This window comes from Pseudomyrmex gracilis, unplaced genomic scaffold (genome assembly GCF_002006095.1).
Source record: "Pseudomyrmex gracilis isolate BER0280 unplaced genomic scaffold, ASM200609v1 scaffold_22, whole genome shotgun sequence".
NCBI classification, from domain to species: domain Eukaryota; kingdom Metazoa; phylum Arthropoda; class Insecta; order Hymenoptera; family Formicidae; genus Pseudomyrmex; species Pseudomyrmex gracilis.
The window spans coordinates 829,448-853,345 of record NW_018020606.1 but is presented as its reverse complement, the minus strand read 5'-3'; the positions used below and the strand labels follow the sequence as shown (position 1 = coordinate 853,345).

General features: G+C 41.6%; 1 protein-coding gene across 4 annotated transcripts in view; it reads left to right on the top strand.

Annotated features, from left to right (window-relative positions):
- Positions 1-23,898, top strand: part of LOC109851960 (solute carrier organic anion transporter family member 3A1) — an 84,740-nt gene that overhangs the window by 57,831 nt on the left and 3,011 nt on the right. For 3 of the 4 annotated variants that reach the window (XM_020422609.1, XM_020422607.1, XM_020422608.1), the window contains 9 exons: positions 11,561-11,936; positions 12,222-12,589; positions 15,312-15,532; positions 15,641-15,781; positions 15,934-16,056; positions 20,403-20,567; positions 22,007-22,202; positions 22,999-23,149; positions 23,607-23,847. In XM_020422609.1, coding sequence (XP_020278198.1) covers positions 11,616-11,936; positions 12,222-12,589; positions 15,312-15,532; positions 15,641-15,781; positions 15,934-16,056; positions 20,403-20,567; positions 22,007-22,202; positions 22,999-23,149; positions 23,607-23,847 — 1,927 coding nt within the window. In that variant the 5' untranslated portion in view covers positions 11,561-11,615. Of the gene's footprint in view, positions 1-9,877; positions 9,919-11,560; positions 11,937-12,221; positions 12,590-15,311; positions 15,533-15,640; positions 15,782-15,933; positions 16,057-20,402; positions 20,568-22,006; positions 22,203-22,998; positions 23,150-23,606; positions 23,848-23,898 lie in introns of those variants that run through there. The other variant, XM_020422611.1, reaches the window with a different exon arrangement.

Genomic DNA, 23,898 nt, shown 5'->3' with positions numbered 1-23,898 from the left:
AAGCGTTGCTAGGATCGCTTGAACGAGATTGTAAACGTGTGTTCGAGTCATCTCGCGGCGCTCATCGAGGGTCTACGGTAAGTTCGTGGATTTCAAATTGGAAGTAGACAACCGACCGATCGAGCCCGCCGATCGGACCCGCGTCTAATTCCTGCGACGTGTTACAAAAAGCGCGTACATTGTGAGAGACAGCGAGAGAGAGAGAGAGAGAGAGAGAGAAAGAAAGCACCCAACAATAATCCTAGCGCACACGGTTTGATAGGGCTCACAATACCCACGCTAGATGAACCGCCATAAACTAGTACACGTTACGGCGCGCGTATATAGGCGATGTAATAATAGATTGTATTCACAGCCCTAGTGTGCTGCGCGGTGGTGCACAGACCATCACCGCAAATTACGGACAATCATCCCTGCCGCGCTATCGGTATCATCTTTTTTTTTCGGCAAATAACACGCTGCGCGCATCTACAAGGCGTTTACAGTCGAACAGAAAGAAGAGAATTATAAGTTTTTGTATAGACTCTGTCTCTCTCTGGAAGAGCTCGCAAAAACTTAAAAATAACGCGGCGTGTAATTATTAGATAAGTTTGTGTCGCTCTCAAAAATTGATTTAGTTTTCAGTCAGATTTTTTCAGTCTGTAAAAAGTGACGATTGAACGATGATACAATGTCTCTCATGTATTGTTTCGAAAAAACTTCCGTAATATCTAAGCGCGAGTCGTGTATACACAATTTAACCAAGCAATTACGTCCTGTAAAAACCTCTCGTCTCGTGACTAGATCGAGTGAGGTGGTATTCTTTACGTGGCGCATGCAGTTCGCCGCTCATGGAAGTCTGAACACCTACGACCTGACCACACGCAATTCTCTGTACGCCTCTCTCACCTCGTGGTCTGCCTTCTGCTAGTTTTCAATTGATTTACAAACCCGTATTAAACTTACGTACGCGCGTGAATTGAGCAGATGGCCGGCGAACGAGCGCGAGATGTCTTTGTGTTGCAATTGCGAGGTAAGTGCGAAAATATTAGGGAGCTTGATGCGTAGAGTGAGAAAAACAGAGAGAACAAGTATGCGCGGTGCGCTGTGTCTCGCGCGTCTTGTGAAACACATTACGATACATATGGGTGATAATCCGAGACGCGTTACGGTACAAAGCTTCGTTATAAATTATTCTCAAGAATTGTGCGCAAAGTTGGGACTCCGGATAATAAAATTTTGCAGCGCCGTTCGAAGTATCCTCTTGAGGAGTCTACGATTTGTTCTGCAACCGATTGAGAACCACTCGAAACTTTCTCTCTCTTTCTCTCTCTCTCTCAAAATTTTTGTCTTCGAAATTTCGAAGAGTAAGAATGCAATTTCACACGGGATGCTTGCACATCGGATAAAGGAGACTCGGTTCACGAAGACTTTTCGCGAGCTCGGATAAGATTGCATTGTTTAAAGAAGTAGGTCGAGCGCGCCGCTCCGGTTTCGCGATACATTTTCCACTGACAGAAGTTGGGCGGCAAAGGGGGATGGAATATACTATTTCATATTCTCTCGCTCCTCTTCAACCCTGCGCTCTCTTTTTTGCGCGCATGCGGGATCGTTACCGCGAGCTTGCGCATTATGTTCCGTGTCACTGCTCCGCTGCCAGCCAACTTTTGCCACGAGCATTCCCCCTCGCCAACTTCTCCTCGCGCACTTCCTCCGCACTCGTTTGTTTCAACCCTCAATGGTCCTTCCCGGTCTTCACGGAACTCCGCCAGTTCTGTATGGGTTTCCATTGATACGTTTCTAGGTCTTGTTTATCCTCCATTGTCCAACGTAAAACAGCGTTTTTTTTTTTAAATGTTCCTCATATTTTTGAACGTGTTAATTTGATATTCGAAGATATTGTATTTTTGGCACTAAAAAGTGTCACCTAACGTAATAAAAATGCCATACCTAATAATATAACAAACAAAGCGCGAGATAACATATTTCGATGATATTGTCTAAGTATCAAAAACATGATTTGCAATTTTCTCACCGAGAGCACGAGACAGAAAGCAAAAAAAAAAAAAAAAAAACTCGAAAAAATTATGTTACAAAAATCGCGAACCGTCAAGCAACGTGATACACACTGACGATATCTCGACTAAAATGCATTAGTGACTCGTCGTTTTATATCACTCGCGAGCGAGAGAGCAACGAACGACCCGCCTGCGTTCGCCTTTGTAGTCCGTTCGCATGTTCGTACTTTATGCAATCGAGAACGGCGCGTTTTGCGTCGGGTATCTATAGGTATCCGCGCTTTGAATGCAACGTCGCATGTGCGCGAGGGGAAAACGCTACCCGTTAACGGGACATCGCAATACGCGAGGATTCTCGTACGTACAGATAGATGCATCATTCCCGGTGTAAAACGGATGAAAAACCAAAAAAAAAACAAAAACAAAAAAAAAAACAATCAATTCGGAATGCGAAACTAAATGAATATGTCACGCGTGTGAAACGGCGGTGCGTTCGGCATGTAATACGTTCCAAATGGCAGCAATTATACGCTATCGCGGTAACTTGTCAAGAATTAGTTACTTATCTAATCTAAAGTGTGTGTGTACGCGTCTGTAATCTACATAGATCTAAAGTAGCTTTTATATATTAATCTCATCAAATAATCTCTAATAAGAATATCGTGATATCGCTAATACTCAACGCGCCTCTCTCGCAATCGAGTATCGAGCTCTTTTAAATTTAAAACGAGTCCCAGAGATTGCATCGCTCTCTGTGTGTACGCGTGTGCAATTCTCTGGAGATATTGAATTATTATTATTCTCCGCGCAATACATATATATATATATATATATATATATATACATGTGTGTGTGTGTGTATACAAGTTTTGTGTGACTCCCGGAGAAGCGGGCAGACCGATATTCACGGTACGCCAGATGCCAGAGAGATGCGAGGGGAGAAAATATAGCGCGTTCCCTTTCTTTCGCGTCGCTTTCTACAATAGATCGAGATTCTCCTCTTGTTCGCGCTCCGCGCCGTGAAGCGGGAATTACTTTCGCTACTTTCAGTTACTCTCCCGACAATGCTGTGATTTAATAGAGACCGAGCGCGCTCACGTGAGCGCACTACTTTCATCGCTCGCGCGATTACGAGTTTTCTTGGTTTTTTTTTTTTTATCCGTCGCGCGTTCACTTCTGCGAAGGTGGAAATCATAACTATCTCGATGCGTCGATCAGAACTCGCGAATAACGCGGCGTGGAAAAATTTCGTCGCACACGTTAAATCGATTCCGATATATTTGAATATTAAATACTTTATATTCTCTTACCGATGATTCACGCGAGTTACACGTCTTACAATGAAATAATAAGATTTTTCTCGATCATCTAATTAAATATATCTCGCTCTTCTCCGCATATTTTTTACCTCATTTGTTTGTTTTATTCGAAACAAATTCAACTGTCTGGAAGGCAGATGATAACTTCGAAAGACTTCACGAAATTAGGTTTGTGTATAGGCAGATCGAAGACACGTGCGGAGTATTCTTCGCGAGCACAGCTATTTTCGTTCCCGTTCGACGCGGTCGCGCTTCTTTCAGCCTGTCCGTCAGAATTTCAACGAGCCATACATTTTTATTACGTGGTAATAACGGCGACTAAAACGCTTTCCATCGAGATACTTGGACGTTACTTTCGTCAATTGTTTTCGCGGTGAAGAATGAGCTACGTTTTCACTTAATCTGTCGCGTTGTCGGACGTTTAACAAAAAAAAAAAAAAAAAAAGAAAAAAAAGAAGAAAAAGAAAAACAGAACAAAATAAATTTACCCGATGCGTATATCGCACCGCGAAAATGTCATCTCTTGTACCCGCATGAGTCGTTAAAACGTTAAATCTGTGCACGACGAGGAAAAATCACGTTAGTTTTAATGCATGTTGTTATTTCAAAGACGTGTTGGTGGAAAGCGAGAAATTTCGATTTTCTAAATTTTTTTTGGAGTGCCGCGACCGAATTAGTTGTGTCTATTTATAATTAATTCTACTGCTGAATCTTCATCCTTCAAAAAAATCACGCGCAACACACACGTTGAAATTCAGCGCCAGAGCTGGCGGATTGAACTCTTCACACGAGTTAGTCGGGAAAATAAAGCGAAGATACTTGCGCGTGTGCACGCTATGAGAATGTAAAATATGCGGAAGAATTGTTACGTACTAACCAACAACAACAGTTTTGTAATGGACAAGGAAAATGTGAGAAAACGGAGCTGAGAAAATGATTGAGCGAGAGCGGCCTATAGCTCAATTGGTCTATGCAAGACTTTTAGTAACCAAGAGATCTCACAGGTTCGAAATCCCGGCTAAAATGTGTTCGGATTTTTTCTCTCTGAGTAAGACAACTTACCGAGATGTTACATCCACGAAATTCCTCTAAAATACAGAAGTGTTTATGCGCACTTTTGGTGATTCGGAGCCCACTTAAAATTGTAGGTCCTTTCCATCGCACTCTGTTGTAATCCGCACACGAGTGTAAAAAAAGAGAAAGTCAGGATCTTCTCTTAGCTGTAGTGATGACCGTTAGAGTAATCTGATTTCTTAAGTGATTATAAAATGTGTCTTAAGCTACAAACTAAAAAAAAGTTAGTAAGAAACTCAAGCATTCTCGTTCTGCTGCGTAGCAAACGCACTTATTGTTTAAATCTTGTTGCTTAAGATTTTTGTTTTTTTTCGTACATATATCTTTGACCTTGCACGTCGTTTTAAGTTTACTCGCGAAGTTTACTGCGGAATGCGTTGAAACCACACTTCTTTGTCTTCGAATTGTTCGGTCCCGGATTCGAGTATCCGCTTTCTACACGTTTTCGTGGCGGGGCGCCTTACAAGATCGGATATCGATACGGAATATCGTGCCCATCGGAGCGGTACGATCCGCGGAAGAGCGCAACTCTCGGCAAAGGGGGGTGGTCGCATGCTATAACGACGATTTGAGTTGCGACACTTCTCGCGCGGATGACGTTTCGTTTAGCGCGGTTCGAAAGTTGCCGCTCGCCGATGTTCATTTCGAAATTGCGCGATCTGATCGCGATCGCAGAAAAATTGAAAAAAAAAACAAAAAAAAAACGAAATAAGAACAAAAAAAGTGGAACTGATATCAGTACTGATAGCAGTGCGCGAACTGCACTATTTGTCTCGAATATGCAGTCAAAGTTTGCACGTGCATCGCGAGCGCAATAATTCATTGCGCTCAAACACGTTTAAAGAAAAAAAGAAAGAGAGAGAGAGAGAATGTTGCAGAACGCGCAATAATATCTAACTTTAACAATAAACTTTTTTTAAGATTTACGATTTGTAACGATTTTAATTGTATCGAAAGTCTCCAACGAACAAATTGCAGATACAGTGTCTTTTAATGTCTCGTATATTTTTCTCTCTTATTTGGATCAGTCATCGTTGATATGAAAAACGAGTTTCTGGGACACCCAGTATGCGCTTGAATCGCGATTGAATTCACATTGAATCCGATCTGATCTAAACCATGTGTTGGTTCGAGCAGCATAGTTAGAAACAGAGAGAGAGAGAGAGAGAGAGAGAGAGAGAGAGAGAGAGAGAAGTAAGCACATAATATACGATCTGAGCGCGCAGGTGGTGGTTGCGGAAATTGAACGGAGTTGCGTCTCTCGTTACTCTCTCCTTTTCCAAATGCGTCTAAGTGTTTTACTACGTCATCCGATAGTGGTGCGCAAGTCATTTATATTTCCGTCATCAGTGTCCCGCAAGTGCAATTTATCATTCGCATACTTCATTATGGCAATGTGTAACGAAACCGTCACTGAGATACTCCTGAATTTATGACAAGAAGGTGTGGACGACGTTTCCCTCAACTGTTGCTACGGCAAACTCGGTTTACAGTACTTTGCTTACGATAACACGGCTTTTATGAGGGTTTATATGATATGAAAAGCGTAAAACAATAATTTATTTTTATTTTTTTATTTTTTTTTTACATTGTATTATTTATTTTTTAACTGTATATTTTTCGAGTATATAAAAACGTTTAAATTTTTATATAAAATTTCTTCTTTCTTTTAAAATAATTTGTAAATATAAAAACTTTTTTCTGTAATTGTGTGAGTATAATTGAATTGAATTCTATATATCTTCTTTCTTCATCAGTCTTTTTTTATCGGAAGAAAACGAGATTAATCGCAGTTTTTCGAAAATACGCGACGAGTGCGTCAAGTGAACTTGACAGATGGTTCTTCGCTTTTTATCACGAATGTGCATATAGAGGCATGTTTATATACAAGTTTATCAATGTAACACACCACTGCAGCGCGTTCACACACAACACCATTTGAGGCCATCGCCCGCATAATTCCTTTTTTTCTTCGTTTCCACTTAAAGAAACTATTTGCAACTAATATATTAACGAGATAAAATAATATGTCTGTTATGTTTAAAAAAAGATGATATATAGTTTGTAACTTATTATGTTAAAGAGAAATTAACTTTTATGTCTTTGTAATAAATTCTTGCGACAAAGATATAAATTTTCAAATAATGAGACTGTTTAAAATCACGAAACGCGGAGATTCGCAGGAAAAAAAAAACAGAAAAAAATATGCAAACGGGTAAAAATCGAAATATATCACATTGAGTCGGAGATCGTAAACTGAAGAAAATCATGTATCGCCGCGATATTCGTGCAGATCAATAATCATTCGCGCGTTGTAAGCAATAAATTGCCAACTTAATTTAACGTGAGTTCGGTCTCGCCTGCGTCGGCTCGAATTAAATTGTTTGATAAATCCAGTCGTTTGGCATGTTGATATTACTATGTATGGCCTGTTCGGGCGTGCCAAGCGCGAATTAAAGACGCGATTAACAAATTACAAAAGATATAACTTACGAGTGAGTGAGAAAACATTTCATTGTCGGTTTTCGTTTTCACTAAACGATTATGTGGTTGCGAGCTTGGAAAACGGGGCTACGTAAATGTGTGTGTTAATAATTTAAACAGCAATTTATGTCTTCTCGGTGTAGTGCGCGGCAAGTTTATCTTTGGAGTTTATTAATAGTGATCACTTCTCTTTCATAAAAAAAAAAAAAAAATATACTACTAGTTCTTAAAAGTGAGGCTGCACTTAAAGCGAAATATATACACTTTGGTATTGACTTTTATAAAGTGACTCACCGCAACAACTTTACACACGTTGAATCTAAATCAAAATTAATGCAATTAAATTTCCGACCCTTCTTTTTTCAGACCCAATTAGATTCTAAGAGTTGGAGTCGATTCACTTCAATACTAGTCGCGCTCAAATCGAGACGCTTGTCATCGACTCGTCAACGTCATTCTCAGGGCCACGTGGGTTACGTTCGTCGTCGATAAGCGACCTATTTTGAATCGCTCTGTATGACAACGTGCTACACGCTGGCATTGAGGTGTAGTCTAAGCAGAATAGGTTAACTAACCAACTAACCACGAGACCACGTCAGTAGGACAGTGAAAGGCGACCTAGACCAAGTCTCTTTCCAGCCCCGCGCTGTGTGCGGCACGACGCTTGGAGCTTGATAGAAAGAGAAAGAGAGAAAGAAAGAGACGCAGGGGAGAGAAAGGGAGTGACAAAGAGAGATAAAGAGAGAGAGAGAGAGACAGAGAGAGAAAGAGAGAACAAGAGTGACAAGAGAACGAGAGAGACGCACGTGTCCAGCGCGTGTGTGTTTACCAACACGCGCGGCCACGTGCAGCGCGTGTGCGGCGCGTGTCGGTGTGCATACGCATACTGGCCGATGCACTTCGTGCAGTGCACACTGCAGTGAAGCAAACGAAAAAAAAAAAAGAAAAAAAAAGAGTTGCAGCAGCAACAGCACGCGGGAGTTGCGCTCGCACGCTCGTTCGGCCCGCTCGTGCGGATATTTCAATGCTGAGCTGGACGCTGTCGGAAGTGTAGTTAAAACGTCGTTAACCGTTGGCGTAAATTATTTTCGCGGATCTTCGGCGCGAAGATCTTGTTTCTAACGTACACCTATATAACTTAGAAGTTCAGCTCGCCCTTGACTCGCTTTCGCGATCTAATCGGATGTTCGCCGATTTAATTCTCGACCCGGATATCCCCGGCGCTCGTTCTCGTCTTGAATCTTTCGAGATTCAATCGCGAGAACAGAGTCGGGGTCCTCGGGCGCGGATGACTCTATCCTCAGTGTCCGCGCGCGTACATACGTAGTACATACGTACGTGGGCTTTCTCTGGGAACGGTTACGAGAGATATTCGAGTCTCCATTGAAACCTACAGGCGACATACCGGGAACAATTTATTACCGGAAATTTCTTCTCCGTCATTGCGTCATCGCATCTGGTTCCATACTGGGTTGAAGGCATCGTAAAGAAGTCATACGTTTTCACTTAAAGGCCGCACTTTCGTTCTTACGTTTGAATGACTGATGTCGATAAGCGCGCAGTTCTTTAAAAGTATCAAGGATACTGGGTTGCTGAGGTGTTCTACGACAATGCGCATTTTGTTCAAGTGGATAAAATATATTTTGATTCGTAGAATATGTGTGTATTTTAAGTCTATATTTAGAATAGAGAACTACAATACTATTTCTCAAAATCGTTGTTAATGTTTTTCGAACATTTTTAATTCATCGCGTCCCCAAAGTTGCTAATCTGCGTGCCTGTTCTCTCTACAACTGATTCACTCGTGAGTTATTTTGTGGGGATCGGAGCTAGTTTCTGCGGAAGATTTTCACTCTGAATGCGGACAACGGAGGTGGCGAGACTTGTCCGAAAAGGATTTACGATCGGCAAAAACGCGCTCTCTCAGAATTTCGCCATCGCGGCCAACCAGTCGTACGAAGCGACGAGAGAGTCGACGTGCCTCAAGTCCTTTCGATTTCGTTCTCGTTGCGAGATTGTGGCTTCGATATCCGACTTTTGCTGCGAGGAAAGTCAGCGTGAAGATAAAAAAAAAAAAACCAATTTTTGATCTCTTTGATTTGCCAAAAAAAATGTTAGGTTTGAAAAACGCATCGAGAAGGACATAAATAATTGCAATCAAAATATGTGCAATGATTAAATAATTGCGTTAAAAAATTTTTAATATTTGAGATATTACAATTAGCAATTTAAAACAAAACACACTTATCCGTTCTAACAATCTTGCGAAAATATTGAAGTTAGATTTGAAGCGAGAGAATATGAAAGACGGTATAATTGAATACAAGATTGTTTATATAAAAAAAAGAGCAAATCGTTAGATTTCACAAAACTAAAATAAGATGCAAATAACGTGAATGTGTTGATTAGATCAAAGATCCGCAACTGTGTTTTCAAGAGAGTCGCGGACTTTCATCCTAATTTTCCAAGCTCGCGCGGTGCAGTGAATGGCGAATGTTATAGGGTCAATGGCGCGTAGAAACGGGCACTGTGGCACCGTAAACAGATCCGTATTCTTAGACAGTATTTTAGGGGTCAGCCACCATACGTCGTAAAGCCATTAACGATGATATAAAATCCGCTCTCTAACGCACGTGACGATGTTCCGCAATTTCTGCGCTGTTTACTTAACGTTGCTGGTTCATACAACGGATGTCTGTTCCATCTAACTACGCAATTTCCGTTGTTCTTCTGTTATTCGTAATAAGATTGAAAATAAAAAAGTGACACATTCTTCGGTGTGGCGTTAGATATAAGCAAAAAGAGTTACTTTTAACATTTGAAAGAGTCATTGTAAACTGTAAGATATCAGCTATGCGGCGGCGCCACATACCGGGTGGCCGTGATCGACGACTGGCGCGCATGTTGCTGCGCTGACATGTAATTGCCGAAATCACGTGAAAAATGTGATAAAAAGGGCTTGAGAGAATCGTCGAGCGAGAGGTGTGTGCCGGCGAAGGATCGAGAGACTCAAGTTAAACCCGGCGAACTGTACAGTCGAAAAAGTAAGTCGTTGCGTCGAAGTCGAAATAGTCGAGTCGTGATAATCTTAGCCGAATCGTCGTTACACGTTGCCGTTGTCGTATTGTATTAAATTATTCTATTCTATTCTATTTAATAAATTATATTAAACCTGTAAAGGAAATAAGCGTGTGAGTTGGATTGATTTATTCAGTTGATTGTCATTTGAAACATATATTGTCGTTGTCGTGCCGTGAGCCCTGTTGCCCTTAGTTGGTGTCGTGAAAACACAGGTGACTTTGAGACAGTGTGTGAGTTTGTCGGTCGTGTCGTGTTGACGAGTTTATTGTGTCGAACTCAAATTATAAACCGTCGTGTCGAACATTTCGAATAATCAAGAATTTACGAAGACGAATTTTAATTCTAATCTTTCAAAACTTTTAACTATTCGAATTTTTTTACTTTTGAACCACAATATGCGATTTGCCAGATGACTTTCTTCGAAATCTTTGCAGCGCACAATTACCATCGTATTAATCACTTGTCATTAATTCGAATTTCAAGCGAATTTGCGCCCACGTGTGGGCAAATATCCATACACGTGTACGCATTCGTCATTTTCGAGTGCGCGATGATGACGCGTAACTGCGAAGAAATCTCGTAGCGAAAGTGAGAGAACGCGCGCGCGTCTTCATCGTCACATATCGCCAGCTGTAATATACACGGGTGTTCTCTACTAGTGCACAAACTTCTCTATCTCGCGAGCGCTGTCAGTGAAAACCGCACCGGTGCGATAGCCCGGTGTGGAATGGAACGCAAGGGAAATGAGGAAAGTCGGGCATCGATGAAAGTGAGAGGACGCCGGCTACAGGGTGTCTCAGACGGCTCATTCTACGGCCGGCCGCGGGAGAAAGGGTTTCGGCTTCTGACGTATCAGTCTGGCTGAGTCTAGCTCGATCGGCGAAAAACGCGAAAGCCAAAACACATTGGACTGTTAATGAAATTATCGAGAAAATTTCTGTTTTTAATTATTAAAAAAAAAAAATACATTTATAAGAATATTACATACATTCGATATACTTGTCCGAAGAGAAAGGCGCTCGTGTTTGAAAAACACACAAAGCGACGCAATAATGTAATTTATTTTGCAGTGAAATATAAATTTTCTTGTGTCGTGCTAAAATTAGCACTCTTTCGACTCTAGTATTTTCTAAGGCTAAACATAATCTAGAATCTCTGTATACTTCCGGACTCTCGGAGTTAAATCACGAATCGAGGATCTGATAAACAGATCGAATCAGATAGCTTCGCTCTAGCACGCGCTTCTTCCTTTTTGCAATTAATGTACGTGTGTGCTACGTTCCGGGCGCGTTTGATTTCGCAACGCGATTGTTCGAACGTATTACGTCAACGTTGAACTAATTACATATAATACAATCCGGCTAGTCACGGCGCGGCCTAAGATGTCGTAAAATCTCACGTTTTATATGCCATAACTGTCACCGCGTTTCGAGTGACGTTACTCGTATTACGCACGAGCGCGATACTTTCAGGACCCCGCCTGCTTTCTTTCTTATTTTAGCGATTTCAGGTTTTTGTTTTTTTTGTTTTTGTTTTTTTTTCACATTTGCATGCTTTGTCACCCGCAAAGTTCACATACGAGCTAAATTTGTTGTAATGACGCAGGAAGAGCCGAGAAAGCGACCAGCGCATCGTGGACACGGAGAAGCGAGCGGGAATAATGGCGGGTGAGAACATGCAGATCCTGTCGAACGGCAATGTGGAGGTGCTTGCGATCATTCCTCCGAATATGGCGAACGGAAACGGTCTGACCTGCCAGCAGCAGCACAACAACAACGGCTTGATACCGAACGGAAAGCTGCACACCGGAATCGGCGGCACGGAGAACGGCAAACTGATTGTGCCGGATGAGAGGTCGAACAGCATCCACACGGAGTTCGACGACGCGGACGTGTCCTGCGGATGGGGCCCGTGCAGACCGCTCTGGTTACAATACTTCGCTACGAAGCAAGCCTTTCTGGTGACCTTCTGCCTTACCTGGGTCAGTGTGTCGAATAATCAATTTATAATAATTTTTTTTATAAGGAAAGTAAACAAGTTCCGTAATTTTTATAAAAACATTATCATATCGCACCAGATAAACCAGAGAAATGAAGAAAAATATTAATATAAGGGTTTTCTTCATAAAAAAATTTATATCCTTTAAACTTTCCCGATAAAAAAACTTAAAAACTTAAATTGCACATTTAACAGCCACGATTTAACGACCAAATAAACGATGTGAAATCATGCTTGGTTTTTTTTTGTTTTACTTTGTGACTTGCAGGTGCTACAGGGTATGTACTACACGTATTTCGTCTCCGTCATCACGACAATAGAGAAGCTCTTCCAAATCCAATCGAAGACGACGGGTATCATTATGTCGGCCACGGAGATCGGCCAGATCGGATCCTCGTTATTATTGACGTACTACGGCGGCCAAGGCCACCGGCCCAAGTGGATAGCCTGGGGCATGATCCTCTTTGCTGTGAGCTCGTTCACCTGCTCGATACCCCACTTCATCTTCGGTGATCAGCTGATCGTTCAGAACGAGATGTTGTTTAGCGGCATCGAGCCCGGCAGTGGACCCAACAATACAGACCCGATACCGGCAAATCTCTGCAGATTCCAAGAAAGGAACAGCACGCTGGACGGGTAAGTGTGTCGTCCACTTTCTTCTATTCCAAAATTCTTAATGAGTGAACACCCTCCAAGGACCAATTCATCATAATGAAGAAGATGTCTTCATTAGTTCTCTACTTTTTACGAATCATAGCGATTCTTGTTCGTGATGAGCCTTGGTCAATTCCTAATCAAAGAAACGCAACAACACAGTTCGTCATATATGTAAAGAAAATTAAAAACGTAACTAAAGTCACGTGACAGGAAAGTGTAGAAAAACAACACGTGAAAATAACGTGACTGTAATTTATATTATATATAATTTAATTATATAATATATTATATATAATTTATATTAAATAATACATATTATACAAATAATTTATTATATATTTATAATATTATACTTTATATTGTATTATATGTATTATATACAGTAATGTCACTGACCTCCGCCGCGCGGCCATGGCGGAGTCATTGACCTCGGCCGCGCGGCCTTGGCGGGGTCATTGACCTCGACCGCGCGGCCTTGGCGGGGTCACTGACCTCGGCCGCGCGACCGCGGCGGGNGGGGTCATTGACCTCGGCCGCGCGGCCTTGGTGGGGGGGGTCACTGACCCGGGCGCGCGGCCTTGGTGGGGGAGGGTCACTGACCCGGGCGCGCGACCGCGCGGCCTTGGCGGGGTCACTGACCTCGGCCGCGCGACCGCGGCGGGGTCAATGACCTCGGTCACGCGACTGCGGTAGAGTCACTGACCTCGGCCGCGCGACCGCGGCGGTGTTACTGACTTCGATCACGTGATTACGGTATATATATATATACACATATATGCGTATGTGTGAGTATTATATATAGATATAGAATATTACATATAATATATATAATATTCTCTTTTTTACCGTTTTCCTTGTCACGTGTTGTTTTTCCACTTCTCTCTTTCACTATTTTTTGAGTTTGATTTTCATGCGTTATTTCTGACATTTCTCATATGTGTATTATATGGTTTATAAGACATATATACTATCTGTCATTGCGGTGACAGGTTGTGTTCATTGACAACACGTTAAATAAAAATAACAATAGCGCACGCCTGTGTTGTGCTAGTATTTAAAAAAGTGCGAAAAGAGAATATAATTTACAACATAATTAACAATTATGCAATAACAAACTACATACCGAAAACTTTAGTTAATTTAGTGTCGAATTATCAACCTGATTAATTACTTGAACAATTAATTCTTCCGTATTATGAATTTATTCGCTTAATAAATTATGTTTACAATAATTTGCTCATTTGTGCGAAACAAACGAAGAAGCTCTTGCGGAAAAATTTACGATCGTCTCGTTTTATTATTACAACGTCTCGCGAAAAAAATACAAACGGCCAGGTGTGTTATCGTTTCGGGCGGAGATAATCGTTCGCCGTAAATACACAATATGAGACGGACTATGTCGAAGTAATGAGTGCTCAGTTTTGCCTTAAAACCGTATTTGCAAAAACCGGTTTTTTTACGTATTTCTGTGCAGTAAGATGCACCGACGGCGGTTTTATAATCCGCAGACAATTAACCCTTTAAAGTACATAAAATCCACCTCACAACTTTCGCAGTTTCTGAGTTCCGAGCTTAAAAACTGATTTTTCTTTTCTCATTGTGCGATCGATACAAAACGAAGTTTGGGCAAACTGCGCTAGAATATATCCCAAATGAGTTAAATCGAAAACATAAACGACAATCAATTAATTAAGATTTTTTCAGTATTTTTTTCAGAATTTTTTTCAGTATTTTACAGAGATGTAGATTATAGAAATAATTATCTAAATCTGAGAATAAAAGTAGATAATATGTATGTAAACAAAGTAAATTAAAAAATCTTTAATTAATTAACCAGTGATTGTAAAACTTTCACCCGCAAATTAGCGCTAATAACAATTAGTTTTGAGACTCGCCAACGAAAGGATATGGAAGTTACGTGCACGTTATCTTTACGCAACTTAGTATGTTGCATTGACAACATCTGCAAAGAAATTAATTTTGTGAGAAAAGCTGTGTTCGGCTAACAAGCGAGAAAGTTCGGTCGATATAGCATAACTCTTACATCAGTAATAATTACGTCAAGAGGTTCCATCTTTCAAGAAGGGAGGAAGGGGAGTCAGAAACATATTATGCCTGTACGTGTGGTAATTCCACTAATTGCTGTTACATAATGGAAGCGTCCATCGTGCCGAGAACAACGAAATTCCACGGCGCGCGGAATGCTCGAAACAGATCCGCGCAATTTAACGCGGTAATAAAATGGAGCAATGTCGATTACGTTTTTCTTGGTATTGCTGGCTCGTTACGCGCAGCTGCACTTATCGCTATACGAGGAAAAAAAAATACTTAGGACATCCCACGTAGGCGTTGGTTTCCTGATACAATTCCGGAAGTAGTTGATTAAATTTGAACAAGAAGTAGGATATACTGTTAGTTAGTCAGATCTATGAGTAGCAAGATAATTTCAAAATAGCAAACAAATCCTTAATTACTGTATAAACTAATTAGTACAATTTATCATTGACGATGCAAAATATTTACGAGAAAGAATGAATGACTTGTATTGAAATGCGCAATACAGGCTGCGCGTTATTGCGCGTGACACGTACTCATTTAAAATTTTTAATTACCGCACGAAATAACAAAACATAGCCACAACACAAGATAACGCGCTCGGCGACAATCAGCTTTTATTACATGTCGTTTGTCATTCTCATAGCTGGAACGTGTCGACAAGCGCGCCGCAGACCGATTCGGCGGAGTACTGCGAGGGTGATTTTCTTACGGAGCAAAGAATACAGAGCAAAATAACCACGGTGGTGCTTGCGATATTTTTCGTATCGTTGCTCGGCGTAGGAATGGGCCAAACGGCGGTGTACACGCTAGGCATACCGTACATCGACGACAACGTGGCCAGCAGAGAGAGTCCTTTGTACTTTGGTGAGTTTCTTTTTTTTTTTCTTTTGTCGAAAACCATACGTTCTGATACAACGCGAGTTACAGTTAGATCTCAGACTTGAGACATCATTTATTTTTTGTGTGCGACAGCGATCACCATTGGGGTGCGAATTCTTGGTCCGGCATTAGGTTTCATTCTGGGTTCTTTGTGCACGATGGTTTATGCGGATTTGTCGAGGAATCCGCAGATCACGCCGACGGACCCCCGGTGGGTTGGTGCATGGTGGCTAGGTAAGTTCGAATAAAATCGCTCACTGAGACCTACTGAGATCGAAAAAATGGCGGTTCTCAAAAAACTACTACTTGCGACTCTTCAGAGGAAATGATTTTATTCGCACCGGAAAGAGACAAGTCGTTACAAATTTTCACGCGTTGTTCTTCAGGATTAGTGCTGATCTCGGCGATGCTAATGCTGGTCAGTATTGGGATGTTCGCGTTTCCGACGCGATTGCCGAAGAGCAGAACTCCCCCTCGACGAGCCGACGCGAAGAAGCCTAGTCTCCGAGGTAAGTCCTGATTTATCTTTATTCGGACGTTCCGATTGCTCACACTCAGACCTAGGTCGCCGTTTTGGCCGCGCCGTATCGGATCTCCACGTCGGCTTAATCTGTTTTTATGACTCGTCGTGTGTAAGCTGCTTTGTGGCACAGTCTTGTGGCGCAGACTCGTCTCTCTTTCTTCCGATTCCGCTCTCGCGATTTCCCGTGCGATTTCTCTGGAAGAGAATCGCCGAGAGTGGAAAGGATAATAGAGAATGTGTGCGCGGCTGATGATGTCTCTGTCTCTCGATCTATTCTTGCTGTCTAAATTTAACGTACTGTCGTATTCACGGTCGCATGCCTTTCTGCAATTGAATATTTGCAATATGCGCAATTACGATAATTCGTTGATGATAAAAAGTTTCTCACGCTCGCAGAAAAATTTATTCTGCTTGTAAGAATGTGTGTGTTACATCCCGCGGCGGAGGAATGAGCATCGCTTTTGCTGCGCGCTGAAAAGTTCGCGCCGAAAGGCGAAATTTTGCGTGCCCACCACTCGCCTTAGTGTGCCGCGGATCGAAGGCTAACGAGAATGCAAATAGAAGTCGGAGACAATGTGCTCGTCGTAAGTTAATCGGGAGCTCGCGACAAGCGATTTCGCCTACAGTTCGAATAATGCGTTTTCTTTACGCTCATAAATTTATGACGCGTCGTTAAATTTTTTTTATTATTTTAATTGCATTGATTGACCGACGAACACTTCGCGTTCATATTGCTCTGGTCAGAGAAAAAAAAAATTAAAATATGTTATAATGTTACGAAGATTTTTTGATATTTCGCGCGAGAGCTGTGTCGAGATTTTGGTTGGTCCCGCTCGTTGTCGTGTGTAATGCCTTTGGTATGCTCTATTGGTATGAGCATAAAAGGAGAAATAAACTGATCACAGATGATCTCTCAAGCGTGAACTTCTACGGTTCAAGGTCAATGGCAAATTTGGTGGCGAGCAGAGAATCGGTGTCGTCTTTCTCTCTTTCTTTCTCTCTCTCTTTTTTTCTGCCTACATAATACGGTGCGCGCTCAATCGGAGAAGTTACAGCTCGCGCGACGAGATTTACAGGCTTCGGCACGTCTGTGAAAAAAATTAGACGCTCGGTTTAGCTCGCAACGGAGAATCACCTCCGCGAACTTACTACTCGCAGGCGACCGTGAATAATCACCCTGATTAAAAGTTTTGCGCGGTTTTATCGATTTTGTTTTTCTTTTTGATGTTGTTGTTTCCAGCTGAACTTGCACTGCCAAAAGTGGCTTCTTTTGAAGACGGCGAATTTCACGCTCAGCGATTCGCACAATTCACCTTGACCTATTTATCCTTTGATCTCTCCTCAAGTCGCTCAAGGTGGATTAATGAGACAATTTATAACGCTACGTTGATTATATACATATATATTGCGTATTTGTTGAAAAATAATAGAGATTTTTAAATATAATATTGGTTGTGAGACGATGTATGTAGACGACGAAGCGCTTCATCGGAGTCGCGTGAGTCACTCTGTACCTCGGCAACAACGTGTAGCTTGTTCCGATGCCGAAAGCCCTGAAATCGGATGTTCCCTTAACGGACCCTCGCACGAAGATGGTCCGTTCACGCGTGTGCATGCGTGCATGCACAAACACACACACACACACACACACACGATAGCGCGCACGCCGCCGCTCGCTTTGCATGTGAGCGTTAATAATAATGACTGACCGACTCGTGCACGAGGTGGGGCAAGTTCACGGTCACGCGTTGTGCATAGAGGCAATGGTGGACACGCACGCGCGTATGTTTTGCGCGTGAACATGGACTATGTGCGTGTGTTATCTCTTTCTCTTTCTTTTTCTCTCTCTCTCTCTCTCTCTCTCTCTCTTTCACATATACACACAGATTCTTTTTAGCTGCAGCTCTTTTTTTTCTTTCTTTTCTCTCTCTCTCTCTCTTTCTTCTCTGTCTTTCATACCTCTCTCAATCGCTCTGTATATACATGTGTTCGCTTCCAGCTGTATTACCAACACCGTCGCGCTTAATTCGGCGGATCGCCTACGTGAGAGCCGTTTTAATGTCTAACTTTTTAACTCGTATCTAATGTTTTATTTATTATCAGCGCGCTATTATTATTTAGTTGAAAGCGAGTTCCCGCTAGCTATTGCATATTTATAACGAATATTTGAATATTGCTTTTTTCAAGGACAGTTTATTGCCAAATCGTTGTGATGTGTGTTCGGCGCGGCTGTGCTTCTCGAAGAGAAAACGCAGATTAAATCGCGGCGCGTTCGCATTGTTGTGCGTTAACGTTGAAAAATCCTAAAAAAATTATATTTGTCAAAACAAAAGAAGAATCGAAATGAGGAACAAATATATTTCTAAATATGTAATATACACGCGACGCTGATTGCGCATACGCAGTATCACACGTTCGTACCTTTTAAAGGGTTCTGTGCGTGCACGATAATACTTAGAACGCGATGTTAGTCACGTTTAGTCTACTCATGGTTCGCCATGTACCTATGCGAGGTTGCCACGATTCCTATCTGGCCTCTCTCAGGTGCCTAGAAGACTTCTAGGCAGTCCTAGGCATGTAACTACGTTTATACACGCAGAAGGTTACGCATGTACTGTATAACTTGCTATAGTATCGTGCGGTGGAAACACACTCGATCCCGTCTGAGTACATAAACTAGCATAAACTTCAGCGGAAGAAAATCGAACGCATCCACTTAATTTTTTTTTTTCTTATCGAGAGTTTTAGATTAATCAAAAGGACACTTGAAAACCTCACTTAAAAAAAAAAAAAAAAAACAAGAAAACGAATTATTCACCGTTATTTCCATTTGAAAGAGAAACTAGTATTTCTATTTTTAGATTCTCCTTGAAGTAGGAAGTTTCGAGAGAGAAAAAAAAAGAGAAAAAGACAGAAGTGTAAAAAACTAATTCTTACTTTTTCGATTTGGAGAAATTTGATTGTCAAATACATATCTTACATAAATTTGAATAAAATGAAAAATTTCTCGCGAATCGTCGATTTATTAAGTGTTAATTCAGTTAAAACTAGAGACTTTGTCATTTGTATAAGATATTGAGGAGTGTCCTCGGGATTTTGTCGTTTTGCTTTACCGCGACTTATACGAGGAAGAATAGTCGCGAACGCATTGGTTTCGCAGAAAAGAGAGAGTTCGAATTGACGCCAGAAATTGATCATAAATTGAAGCGAGAGATTCTCAAACGTGTTTGCCGAGTCTCGATAAATAAATTTTAGCTGCTCGATTGCGATAAGGGTCGTCTCCTTAATTGTCCGTACGAGGATCGCTGGCGAACTGTGGACAAGCTTCCGAGAGCAGATATGTACATATATATATATATATTTCAAATGGGTCAATACGTTCGCGATAAGTCGAGCGGTGGTATACCTTCGTCTCGCAGGAGTGTACGTATAAAAGTCTACGGGACGCATCGATCTCCGCCGATACGCAACATTCGTGCCGGCGAAACTGCCAATAAACGTCGCCATCGTCTGTGATATTGAAATCGCTCTCGTTGCTGAAACTGGTATAAGCAAACGCCCGTTTCGCACAGACGCGGAATCGCGCGGAACGAAAATTCTTCCTCGACGCGAATTTATTCCCGCAGTCGCACTCCGATCCTCGTGGAAGCAAACGAAAAGGATCGACCAAGTTACTCGATAATTCGAGTATTTTTCGCAATCGAACTCGTATGAAATTTACACACGGCGAATATACGGTAGGTGGATGCGTCTAAATACTATCAAATTTATTCGGAAAATGAGTGAAACACACCCGATGAAACGAATGTGCGTGCACATGTTGTGCGTTGCAGAGAGATCGAGCGATAAACCGGAACCAATATAAAGAGATAAGCGGGCGCGCGCATATGTTGTGTGGCGCAATGTATTCGCGTAGAGCCGGATCGCGACTAGGATATCGCTAAGCCCTGCGTAACCTTCGCTCATGAGACATGTAACACCTCGAGTCGATGACCTGTACACCCGTCTTACATAGATTAATATTGTGGCCTTGGGTTCTCATCTGGGTTCTGACTCTAACGAAGTAACCGTAAAATCAGTAAAATCAGATAAAGGCACATCATTATTGTCCGATATATTTTATTATGTCAAAAAACAGAAATTGCGAAAAATAAAAAAAATATTTGTTAAAATTCCACGCAACGAAAGTTGTTAATTAAAATATATAATATGCGTATAATATATACACTCACTTGTCAATTTAAATTTACACGGTCTCGCGTGTACGCGCACGTCAGACACGCATGTTACACCTGCACCGCGTTGGTAATATCTCTCCGATCGCTGTTACAGATTTTCCGAACGCAGTGAAGAGACTTCTGAAAAACGATATATTGATGTTCAGAACGGCAAGTAGCGTGCTGCACATCCTGCCGATCGCCGGCCTTTACACCTTTCTGCCAAAGTACCTCGAAAGCCAATTTCGCCTGCCTGCTCATCATGCGAACATGATCTCAGGTAATTATCGCGCATGAACATGCGAGTGTGTCAGGAAAAGGAGAAGGAGGAACCATCAGAGAACACATCTTCAATTATTACTAATGACATGCGCCGTGAAAGAGATGAATCGTGTTCGAAATAACAGTGACGACGACGACACTTCGCGAAAGATCGAGCCGCCGGGCGACGTCGCGCAAGATTTCGCCGCCGGATGTCCGTCGCGATTACGACGCAAAGTGGATAATTTGGCGTAAACGACGGAACCGGCCGGTATATTTCGTGTTATTTTGCTCGTGAAAAAAAAAAAGAAAAAAAAGAATTATTCTCTTATTTCGTTGCGCAGGAAGTCGTGAACAAAATCTATTCGATCAGTTAAAAACTGGAAACACCGAGTTATATCGCTATCAACATCGTATTTCAAGTAAACTTCAAACACACAAATAGCAGTGACATTATTTTTTCACATTTGTAACTCCACGTTCGATTTTTGCTTAAAATCTCTTATTTCAATATTATTCTGTATATCGATACACCGTGTACATCTATAGATAATTGCGAAAATTAGATTTGTAATTAATATAACCAATTAATTACTAAATAATTGAAACTCTCTTACGGCATACATAATGCGAAAGATGTCGTAATTCGATGCGTGCAACGATAATGCAAAGCGAATTATTCGACATGATATACAATTATTCGGCTTCGACAGAGAGGATTTACGTGCGCGTGTACTTCGATATTATTATAATTGTTACACAGAGTGCTTCTCAATACTCACACACGTTCTACCACGCGCGTGTGTGCACGCGCTAATTTATGATGATTGTTCGGCGAGCGCAAGTAGCAAGACTGACGATAGAACTGTGAGGCTGCGCTCCGTTTCTATTCTACTCTCTCTCTCTCTCTATCTCTCTCTCCCCCCGTCATTCTACGCCCTTTCGTGTATTAATCTATCACGACTGTGTTATTCAGCGAATAATTTGGCATGCAACTAACACCGTTATTGCGCGCGATTTCGCATCATTAAACAAAACGTGAACACGGAAGTTTATTAATCGCGTCTCAATGAAAGTACACACATGGAATTACGATGCGGTATCGAGTATTACGACATAAATAAATAGCACCGCATCGCGATTCGTTTGTACTTATTTTGCAATTATTTGCAAAAAAGAGATGTTTCATTTTCTATTTCGTGTTTTTTTATACGGGATAAAATTCAATATATATCTCGCGATTATATTTTATATTTTTGTACGTGTAGAAATGTATAGAAATGTATTTTAGATACCACTCGATTACGTAGAAAATAGCAAGCAGAAGTTTTATTAATGATGTTTTGATGAAGTGTGGCCATCCTTGTGGATTCCCATGACTAAACCATGACGCAAGTCATGAGTCGTCAGGTGAATGGCTTTCGTTCGTATATAATGAGTGTAAATTTTTTTGTGCAGGTGTTGGCGGTATTCTAGTGATGGGATTGGGTATAATAATTAGCGGAGTATTTATCTTGAGGGCGAAGCCTAACGCCAGGTTCGTCGCAGCCTGGATCGCCTTTACCGCGGTCGTTTACGCTATCGGCATGGGTGTTCTGATGTTTATCGGCTGTCCGATGGATGATTTTACTGGACTCGTGTCGCATCCCGACGGGTAAGAAAGAGACTGCGTGTGTGTGTGTGTGTGTGTGTGTGTGTGTGCGTGCGAGTGTGTATTGTGTGCGATTGTATCTCAACAGAATTGAACAAACCACCGATAATTCGCTGTATAAAAGATTTGAGATAACATCGGTATATGAGAGAGACTCGTGCGCGTTTTGAATATATTCTTCCAATTAAGCAAATCTATTCTGCGGTCTCATACCCTCTCGTCGACGATGTTTTTCAAAAGTCTTTCAGAACTCACGCGCTGGCTAACGTTATCGCGATAAATTATCGTTTTTATTTTTGTATTCAAACGTGAGGCTGGTGTTTAAAGAAAGACAAACGTGTGTTCGAATGCGTGTCCTATTAGAATGCACATTGCAAATATATGTATCTGAAACACTTCGTTTTTTCTCTCCTCTCCTTCTCTTATTTACAAGTCTCAACGATATCTCTCGGCTCTCCTAGATACATACATTTCGAGCTCTCCTGATTCGATTCATTTATCTGACCGACATGAAAGACCGACATGGAGGAACCTCGATGCCAGTGATTTTGTTCAATTTAATTCGACTCCAATCTGCTATGCAGAGAATAAATCGGCACATTCAACAGATATCTAAAGATGAGCAAAAGCCTGAGAGAAAAATGCATGTTTTCCTCCTCAAGTTGGTAATTCGAGTTATTAATTCGCGAGAAACGAATTATTTTGCATAGACAAGACGTGTGTGTGAAGTTCAGCAGATCAAAGTTCTCTGATTCGTTTTATATAAAACTGATTGGCAAATAAAATAATATTTCCGCAGGCGTTCTAGCTTCGAGCCGATCTGCGAAGCTACCTGCGACTGCGATCGGAACAAATTCAGTCCAATCTGCGGCGCCGACGGCAGAACGTATTTCTCCGCGTGTCACGCGGGGTGCTCGAATTATACGGTTGCTGACGGCAAAGTAGCATCGGTAAGTGTTAAGTCTCGGTAAAATCAGACGCTCGCTCCCGCGGACGGAGAGTGTTCTGATGACACGTTCTGTTCGCGTAAGATTACACGGGATAGGATAGTAATTGAATCGGTCATCAGTTCGGAAACATCATAAAACCAGAGAAATTGAAATTGTTGCCAAGTAACTGCGGACGTGAATCTCAAAAGAATTATGTGTTGTTTTTGAACGAACGATATTTAAATCACGATATGTCAGATGTTATTTTTCGTATTGATTGAACTTTCCTAAAATTTTTAAACCGTACTTGAAGTTGTGATGAAACTTTAGCTTAGATGAAGTTTTAGCAATGTTGTTTTGTAGCGTTTTTGTGTTTTAGTAACGGATTTTAGAGAGTCAATAAATAGAGCACGATCAATTTTTCTAATTCTTTTTTATTCGCTTCTCTGACACAAAATTACATTTTTACACTTCGTAGTTTTACAACTGTCAGTGCATCGGACAGAACGTAACGATACCGGAAGCGACGAGCATGGCGACGATCGGTTACTGCGACCTGGAATGCAGTAACTTTTGGGTTTATATGATCCTGTTCTCGGTCTTCGTTTTTATCCACTCGACGAGCGAGGTGGGCTCCATGTTGCTCATCTTGCGATGCGTGGATCCCAGGGACAAGGCCATGGCGCTCGGCCTGATACAGTTCGCCATCGGCTTGTTTGGTAATTACTTGATGAGATACTGTTTTTTTTTTTTTTTTTTTTTTGCGCGCA